This window comes from Austrofundulus limnaeus, unplaced genomic scaffold (assembly GCF_001266775.1).
Source record: "Austrofundulus limnaeus strain Quisiro unplaced genomic scaffold, Austrofundulus_limnaeus-1.0 Scaffold4, whole genome shotgun sequence".
Lineage (NCBI taxonomy): Eukaryota > Metazoa > Chordata > Actinopteri > Cyprinodontiformes > Rivulidae > Austrofundulus > Austrofundulus limnaeus.
In genome coordinates, this window is record NW_013952406.1 from 6,100,615 (window position 1) to 6,109,743 (window position 9,129).

Here is a 9,129-nt window from a genome sequence, read left to right on the forward strand (position 1 = left end):
GTTCCGGGCACATCCAACTGGGAGAAGGCCCAGAGGAAGACCCAGGACAAGCTGGAGGGACTATGTTTCTCAGCTGGCCTGGGAACACCTTTCCTCCAAAGGAGCTGGCCCAAGAGGCTGGAGAGAGGGAAGTCTGGGTCTCTCTGCTTAGGCTGCTGCCCCCACGACCCGACCCCGGATAAGAAGATGGATGGATGGATGGATGGATGGATGGATGAATCTCATGTTAGCTTTGGTCAAAACATCAAAGAGCTGCCGTTTAAAGACCAAAGAACCACATGTYGCCCTAGAGCCACAGGTTGCAGACCCCTGCATTAGGAGACCACTACTAGTAGACCTAATTTATGTTGACTGGTTAACATGTAGGTGTTTGTTCAGCTMACTGGGTAACTTGTACCATACAGTTGTCAACTAGTTTGGTCCAMTGGTCCACTAGTGCAATAAAAGGCCAAGTTGGGACTTTTGGACTCCTAATGCAGCAAATTGTTSACAAGTATGACTTCTCCTCCAACAAGTTGGCAAAAAAKGTGTTACTAACTAAACGTGCAACAWGTACAATGTAGTCACTAGRGGGCAGAAATGACAACATCGGAGATATCAGATAAATACAATAAAGGCTRGCCATATTCTTTGACACTTTGATGGGATCATGGCTCAAGTCCAGACTTGTATCCTGCCTTCGGGTCAGTACTATCAGTTCTAACGAGCACAACTAATTTTACGTTCTAGGAAAGCGGAGCAAGTAGCTGTTAGAAAAAGCTCTGGTTTTCCTTGTTCGACAGGTTTCTTTCCCATGCTGAATGTCAACCACATAACAACACATCTTGTTCAGAAGAAATCATTGCTCAAGATTCACGACATGATTGATGACTCAGTTCTGTTTACAGATGCGACCAGCAGTAACGGACCCCGCTGCTCTGCAAGTCCCTGCAGCTCTTGTTTTTGTGTTTTTTTTTTCTCTCTCTGTCAGTAAGGTTCAGGTGTATTCGCTTTGAACTTTTCCAGCTGAGATCAGGGCTTCTTGTCAAGTTTGAGCTCACCTGTCAAAATAAAGCGGTGATGATTCAGTGATTTGAACAGAATAGTCTGACAMTAGTGTTTGACCAGAGAGCTGTCAGGGAGTTTCGGGCTTGTGGTTTGCAGAATCCCACTCAACTGTTTAGCAAACCGCTGCAGACTGAATTTAAGTCAGAACATCTCGAGACATTATTCATTAATGTTAAACAAATGTCTATTTGTGTTTACTTAACCAAAGCTCCTCATTCTGATTAATTTAATTCTTCTTGTTGGGTTTGCAGATTTATGCAGCGTCGTGGTRACATGAGGAACAAAGCAGCACTTAGACCTTTTTAGTCCTCAGATCTTAACACTGAACAATTAATAAACTATTACTAGCCTAACAATTAACTTTAACAATTCAACTTGACATGCTTTATCATGCATTTTTCATTAGAGAGATTATCTGAGTTGTTTTTCTTAAGCCTAACTGTTGTGAACCTTTGCAKAGACATAACAAAGGTTTTTAGAGGCTCCACAAAATAATCTACATTCCTGACTTTGGAGAGGAAAAAGTTATATAATCACATGTGGTCAATAATAATGATAGTGTTATAGCTACAATCATAGGTTTCCCTTGAAATATAAACAAGGGATTGTGCAGGAAAAAAAGTCTTATTGTAAAGAACTGCAGTGCTGCATTCAAGTACTATCGGAATTTTCGAACATTMTTCATTCATTTTAAAATCATCTAAAAGGGACTGTACTTAGACCTATATCTTTCTATCCAACCAAAAGCACTTTACAGTATTTACTCACATTCACAGAACTCTACAACATCTCTATAAACCTAATCTTCATAAATCATTTTATGAAGACTAGTCTTCAGATTCATGCTCTGATGGGACACACTTCAGAGGCAGTGGGGGTTCAGTGTCTTGCCCATGGATATTTTGACATATGCCTAAATAGCGGTGGAATCAAACTGCCAACTCTCATATTGGAAGACGACTCCCCAACCAAGTCAAACACAGCCGCCCCAACCATCAGACATCAGTTCCTTAATGAAAACATCCATTAGGCTGATAATACCTGGACCTATTCAAGTAATGTTTGGTTTGCTCATCATTGAACGTATCAGTGAACTTGGAGAAACTACATTTAATTTTATTTTATGCACATTTAGAACACCTTGCAAACCACATTTCAGTTTACACTGTTTAAAACACTGTTAGTTTCTCAACACAGTTTTTAAAATGAAAGCAATTTTCTCAAACATAAATATTAAGACATGTTAATTATGTGTTTTTCTAAAGCAACACTTTTTACTTAGATTTTGTTTATAAGAAAACAATGTTTTGAGCTGCCATAAAGGAGAAAAAACGTTTATAATGTTAAAATAGATAAATTAAACATGTATGCAAAACAAAATAATTTTTATGTATCCCATGTCTAAGCATATACCAAGTGTAATAACGTTCAAATAAAATAAAAGAGTAATATCAGAATCAGTTTTATTGCCATTGTCAATGAACAGGATTCACAGACTAGGAATTTGCTTTAGTGTAAAGGTGCAACACGTACCAAATATAACAAAGGATAAAGGAAAAAATAATTAAATAATAAAATATATAGGTATTAAAATAAGCAGCAGTAGTTGCAATGTAATTATGTTTTTAGACATTTTAAAACATCATTTCATTCCAGAATGTGTAAGTAATTGATGTGCTTTTTTTGCTTGTATTTGTTTGGATGTGTGAAGCTATCGTATCCGGGGCTGAGCTGAGCACGTGAACGCATCAGCAGTCCTTGAACGGGGTGGTGTGTGACGTCACATGTGACCCAATCAGAGCTGCTGGAGCGGAGAGAGTATCGGTCCAGTTTCTGCGGAGAGTTCCGAGTTGTCCGGCGGAGTTTGAAAGACGACAACAAAAAACAGTTTAATTGTCGCTCTCCGATGAATAATTTCTGAGAAGCAAGAAGGAGAGAGCGGTGCGGACCGGACCGGACCGGACCCGGGGGCACATGGAAACACGATGCGGCCGGAAAGACGGCGGTGGATTTTCGTGTAGTTTCTGCGGAGAGAGGAGGCGAAGCGAGGCGAGATAAACATGCTCAGCCTGCTGGCCTCGTTTCTGCTCGCTGTGTTTCTGCTGTGCCGGACTTCTTTCTGCCAATACTCGAGCGACCAGTGCAGCTGGAAGGGAAGGTGAGCTTCAGTTTTCTTTTAAAGAAACTCTACCTTTAAAAAACAAAAAAAAAAGTGGAATAAAGCGGATGTATTTACAAGAAGTCAGCCGCTGGCTGCAAACCTGAGATGACCGAAACTCGGGACACCGCAGTGATGAGGCGCTGAAGATAAACACAAAATGTTGTTTTTCATCTCGAATAAGGAAATAAATATGTTGTTTATGTCCAGAAGCTCGACTGGTAATGTTTAAAAGAGCAGTTGTTTGTTTCAAGTTTCTAGTATTTATGAAATCTTCAGCTTAGAGTTAATTTCAGTTTCAGGAAACATTAAATCATATTTCATACATCATAGTTAGTGTGACAATCAGTCATACTTGTTTATTTATATAATTCACAACATTAAAACATTAGTATAAGTTGTCCCTATATAAAATATTTTTTCATATTCAAGCTTTTAATTTATAATATTTAAACAAATTCCTAAACTAAACCCAGTTTTTTGAAAGTTGCTCACCAAACATTAATTTAAAGCTGTGCCTTCAAATAGTGTTTTTTTTCTTCCACCAGCCAGTAGGGGTAGGTCACAGCTACTTTGAGTTTTCAACCAATAGTCTGTTCTTCATTAGTGACTTGCTTTAGACTAAAATCCTTTAATTGCATGCAGAAGTGATGAAGTTAGATTAGACTTAATTAAAGGCGTGCTGAGGTGAGGCTGGTCATGGGGCTTTCAGCAGCATCTGCTCAGCATGTGCCACCATGACTCCATTTTTTTTAAAACATCTACTGTGAATTAAAAATTTTAGCATCTCGTTCTAAGCTGGGCGTTTCTCCTCCAGAGTCAAACCACGAGCTTGGCATGCACTTCCCTCCATCATGGCTTCCTGCCTCTGGCTCTGCCACAGGATGACTGACACAGTGGAGCTTTTTTTTCTTCTTTTCTTTCTTTCAAACTCTGACCAGGCATTAAGTTGTGGAGGGAGTCGTTCGGTCATGCTGGCGCCAGAGTCCGAAGTGCTGCCTGGACAAGTCTCTTCCACTCTCTGTGGTGGCTTGAAAGCCGGGGGAGGTTCAGTGCGTGACCGGCATTTGCACTTGCATGCAGCAGGCCCAGCTACTGTTGCTGCTGCTGTGTGCCCAGAAGCCCCTCTGTCCCCTCCATTCATTCATTTTTCTGCCTCCTAACTCTTCCCAGAGGCAGGCTGCCAGGCGGCGCGTTTTGCCAAAGCTCGAGGCGGAACAGTGGGAGATGTGGAGTGTGCTTGGAGCCGGGGTCACTCGGGCTGCTCCGGCTCGTGACTGGTCATGCAGCCAGTCTTGCGCTGGGCCTAGTCTGCCCGAGGTCCTCTCCTTGGTTTGTTAAAGCGATCCACGATTAGTTGTAGCATTAAACTTTATTTGATAAACATTCATTTTAACTGTAAAATAAAGACTGTAAAAATACTGTAGGCTGTTTAGTTTTGTAAATTTTTTTAAATATATTTTAACATGGACGGAGCCATTTTATTTACACACAAAGCATTCTGGGTAAATGATGACATCAACTAGGTCCTCGGTGCGAGGCTGCTAGCGAGCTATTATCCACCCTGAAGGTTAATCTTGGACAATATCTGATGATCGACTDTTTTAAATGAAACCAGAGAGCGTTGACAGAGAGGAGAAGGTAGAAATGACTCAGTCTGTAACTGAAAATATGGATGGAGGACAACAGAGCTGCTTCATGGAAGAAGAACCTCAGCTTAACCTGTTAGCCTTTGCGCTAGCCTTATATGTATTAGCTCGGCGCTAGCTCGACAAACAAGCTAAACTGAGGTCCTCCATCCATATTTTCAGTTGCAGCTGAGTCATTTTTGCGTTCCCCTCTCTGTCATGTGGATGGAGGACCTCAGTGATGAGAGGAGAATGTGTAGCGCTGAGCTAATACATATATATGGTGATAGCATTGGGGCTAACGCTAAAGCTAACAGGCTAAGCTGAGGTTCTTCTTCCATGAAGCAGCTCTGTTGTCCTCCATCCATATTTTCAGTTCCAGGCTGAGTCATTTCTACCTTCTCCTCTCTGTCAACGCTCTCTGGTTTCATTTAAAAGAGTCGATCGTCAGATATTGTCCAAGATTAACCTTCAGGGTGGATATAGCTCACTAGCAGCCTCGCACCGATGACCTAGTTGATGTCATCATTTACCCAGAATTAGAGCTGCCACAAATGATTATTTTAATAATCGATTAATCACCGATTATTTACTCGATTAGTTAACTAATCGGATCATACATTAATTGAATATAAAACATACAGCTTATCACGTCAGAATGCAGCTGCTATTGTATAACCATCGTTAGATTTTAACTATATGCTAACTAAAAATAACTGCAGTGGAAGGCAAGTTCTGCTCTGCAGATATTGCACAGGTTTCTCTTTCATTTTCTTAAAATGATCCCACACTTTGAGCTCCGTTGTCAGGTAGCCATGATACCAGAGCCTGTCTGTATAATGTCTTGTAACGTCCACGGCCTACCCCAGTTACCACTACTGTGCATGTGTGTCAAGGACAGAAAGGCAGATGTGGCAGTGGAAGGTGTCAAAGCAGTTTGGAGAGAAAAACAAACAACAACAACAAAAAAAGAAAACGATTAATCGATTATTAAATTAGTCAACGATTATTTTAATAATCGTTTAGTCGTCGATTAATTGATTAATCGTGGCAGCCCTACCCAGAATGGTTTGCGTGTAAATTAAGTGGCCCCGTCCGTGTAATATATTTTTAAACATTTACTTTAAAAATGATAAAAACTGAACATCCTACAGTATTTTTACAGTCTTTATGTTACAGTTAAAGTATAAGTTTATCATATAAAGTCTAATGTTACAACTAATCATGGATCCCTTTAACAACGGAATGAGCAGAGCACAGAAAAAAATGTATCTTTTGCAACACACGTTAAAAGTTTCAAGTGATTTTTGTAATAAACGTGAATGTGTTTTTGGAAAGAAAACATTGATAACATTGCGAGACAAATTTCACGTCGTTGAGATGAACAGTTGTTGAGATGTTTGCGTGTGAAGAAACAGGAAGTGATGTCAAAGGGGAATGTCTGCGTGAAAACAGAGCGATGCTGCAATAATTAGAGAAGAATCTGATGTTTCTTTAGATTATTTTGAGTCACTATCAGAGTTGAATAAAAGTTTAAATAAGATTGTTTCAATAAACAAAGACTAGAGAGTTTCTTTTCTTAAAGAGTTCCCCTTTGATGTCACTTCCTGTTTCACTTTTCTGAGCCAAATTCAAGAAAAAATATGCCAGTTGTGAGACAAAATGGGTAAAATCATGTGTATTATGCTAATTTTCTTAAACATAAATATGTTTTCTTTGACTTTTTGTATTTGAAGGATAAACATGTCACAGGAACTTTAAGTTTGTGTCGTCTCTCGCTAACCTGCTGACTTCTTTTGTCCCTCAGTGGTCTGACCCATGAGGGCCACACCAGGGACGTGGAACAGGTGTACCTACGCTGCTCGCAGGGCTCCTTGGAATGGCTCTATCCCACCGGCGCCATCATCGTCAACCTCCGACCCAACACGGCGTCGCCCGCCGCCGCCCGCCTCTCGGTCTGCATCAAACCCTCCAGGGACTCCACGGGCACCAACGTCTACCTGGACCGCAACGGCCGGCTGCGGCTGCTGCTGCGCGAGCAGGACCAGGGCCGGGGGAAGGTGCACTGCTTCGGCATCCAGGAGGGGGCGCTCTTCATCGAGGCCGTCCCGCACATGGACATCAGCCGGCGGATCACGGCGTTCCAGTACGAGRTGGTCAGCGACAGACTGAGAGCCGAGGCGCTCTCGCCGTCGGGTAAGATTTCTCCGGTGCTAAAATCACAGCGAGCATGTGGGAAATTTGTTTCTGTTTCATCTAATGAGCCTGACTGACACTAAATACAGCCGTCTGACAGAAACCTTAATCAAGTTAGACTCAAGTAGTTGGAAACGCAGCGTTCTCTTCAACAGTCTTCTAAAGCCAAAGTCAGTTTGGTTTTATTAGAGTAGAAAAATGTAACGGCAGAAAGCCTTTCTGAAACAACCTTACTTGGAATAAAGGGTCAGTACGAGCTGTCAGCCCATTTCACAACATCACAGCTCTGCTGCAGGCCTTGATTGTTTTTCTTTGGCCTGGTTTGTGTGTGAAGGGTGAGAAGCCAAACACGAGGCTTCCAGTGAAAAAACAGCCATCTATTTTCCCGCTGCGTACCTGCCAGACCTGCGCAGATTCAAGCTGGGCAGCCGTGCGAGCGGCAGTGTTGTTTTTTCCAACTGGAGCGAGAATACGAGCAGCGCCGGGGCCCACATGTGTTTTTTTACGGCTCTCGGGCTTCACATATCCACGTCCTGCGTCAAAATCTGGCACGGGGAGAGGGTTCCAAAGCAGATGAGAGACTCTGCAGTTTGTTTGCCACCACATGAGTGCACTGGGCTCGGCTCTGTAGGCTGATCCGGTTCTGTAATGTGGCATGAGATAGCTCCGGGATGATTCACAAAGACATTGGTCTCGTGTCATGTGAGGCCTGGACGGGTTGTTTGATGGCTCCTTTGCTCCTTCTCGTTCTCTCTGGTCTGTTTCTCCTCTCCTCCTCTCCTCTTCTCCTCTCCTCTCCTCTCTGACCCGCTGTGCTGGGATCGAGTTGCTCACCATCACGTTGGAATGAGTCTCCAACCAGATGTTGGGAGGAACTTTTAGAAGCATATAGGCTGTTTTTCACTCCCCCAGCCTCCATTTCAGCTCACTTAAATTACCCCACCCCCCTCCTCGACCCTCATTTCCTACCACTTGATTTCTTTCACGTCTATTTATCATTTTGCTATTTTTCTTTTCATTCCCCTCCCCTTCATATAATTTCCTTCTCTCCTGGATGTTTGAAGTGGTTTTTGTCCCTGCTGAATAAGATCAGCGAGTTTTGCTCCATTCCAGTGGAATGCATCTGGGCCCAGATGTTGCAGTGACACTGTACCCCTCCTCTTTTTTATTTTTATTTTTTCACCGCCCCTCCCGTCCCCCTCCTCTCTGTTCCTGTGAAGTGGTTCTGATCCGAGCGGTGCTGCGTGTGCACGAGACCAGAACAAGATGCTGACTCGGCTCCCGGCCCATTCCTGTGGTTCCGTTTCACATGTGAGCCTCGCTTCAGGCTCCACGGATCCGGCGTGGACTGTCAGCTCCGCCTGATGCCGCGACCGAACACAGACTCACTTCAAAGTGAGCGTACTCTCAGCTCCGGGCTGAGGGCTGAGGGCGAGGCTCTCTCAAGTCCTCCTCCGGTCCAGCTGTTCCTGAGCCATCCAGGCTTGTGGCAGTTTGACCTCCTGAACTCTCTGGTGACGTAGCGGCGCCTTGTGTTTCTTCTCCGGCTGACCTCAAACACTCTCACCTTTCACCTCGCCAACTGTAAAAAAAAAAAAAAAGTTGAGCTCTGCTGATTAAGAAGATTTGATCTCACTCATTTGAACAGCCAAGAATGCACCATTTTTTAAACTCAATGTTCAGTAAGCAGCAAGTTTTATGGTTTTCAGTTCACATGGTGCCCCTTAAAGGTACTTAGTGCAAACTTTGCAATCAAACGTAACTAATAATATGTTTTTAGTTTTTACAGTTTAATGCTTGATAAGTGTTCACAAGTTTTTTTGGGCAGTTCTTGTTCTATTTCAATAATTTGAATATCAGAATGTTCAGCTCCTTCAGTGCATTCTGGCTGTTGTTTGGTACTTCAGACATTTATACTTTTGGAGGTATTTAGCTATTCCAGCCAATTATTTTTCCTCAAAAACGAGTGGAGCTGTCTTCAACCTTCTTAACCCCCTCAAGATGTTCGTAAATCTTTCCTGTTTTTTACTTTTTGTTCTGGCCCTGCTTTTTTAACTTATCATTAGGGTTGTAAGAAAATATCAATACACTGAAATATCG

At 42.6% G+C, this 9,129-nt stretch overlaps 1 protein-coding gene across 1 annotated transcript in view; it reads left to right on the forward strand.

The window, feature by feature from the left end:
• The window catches only part of metrnla (meteorin like, glial cell differentiation regulator a), a 19,743-nt gene that overhangs the window by 2,200 nt on the left and 8,414 nt on the right, over positions 1–9,129 (forward strand). The window contains exons 2-3 of the mRNA XM_014025430.1: positions 2,759–3,205; positions 6,641–7,029. Coding sequence (XP_013880884.1) covers positions 3,108–3,205; positions 6,641–7,029 — 487 coding nt within the window. The 5' untranslated portion in view covers positions 2,759–3,107. The remainder of the gene's footprint in view (positions 1–2,758; positions 3,206–6,640; positions 7,030–9,129) is intronic.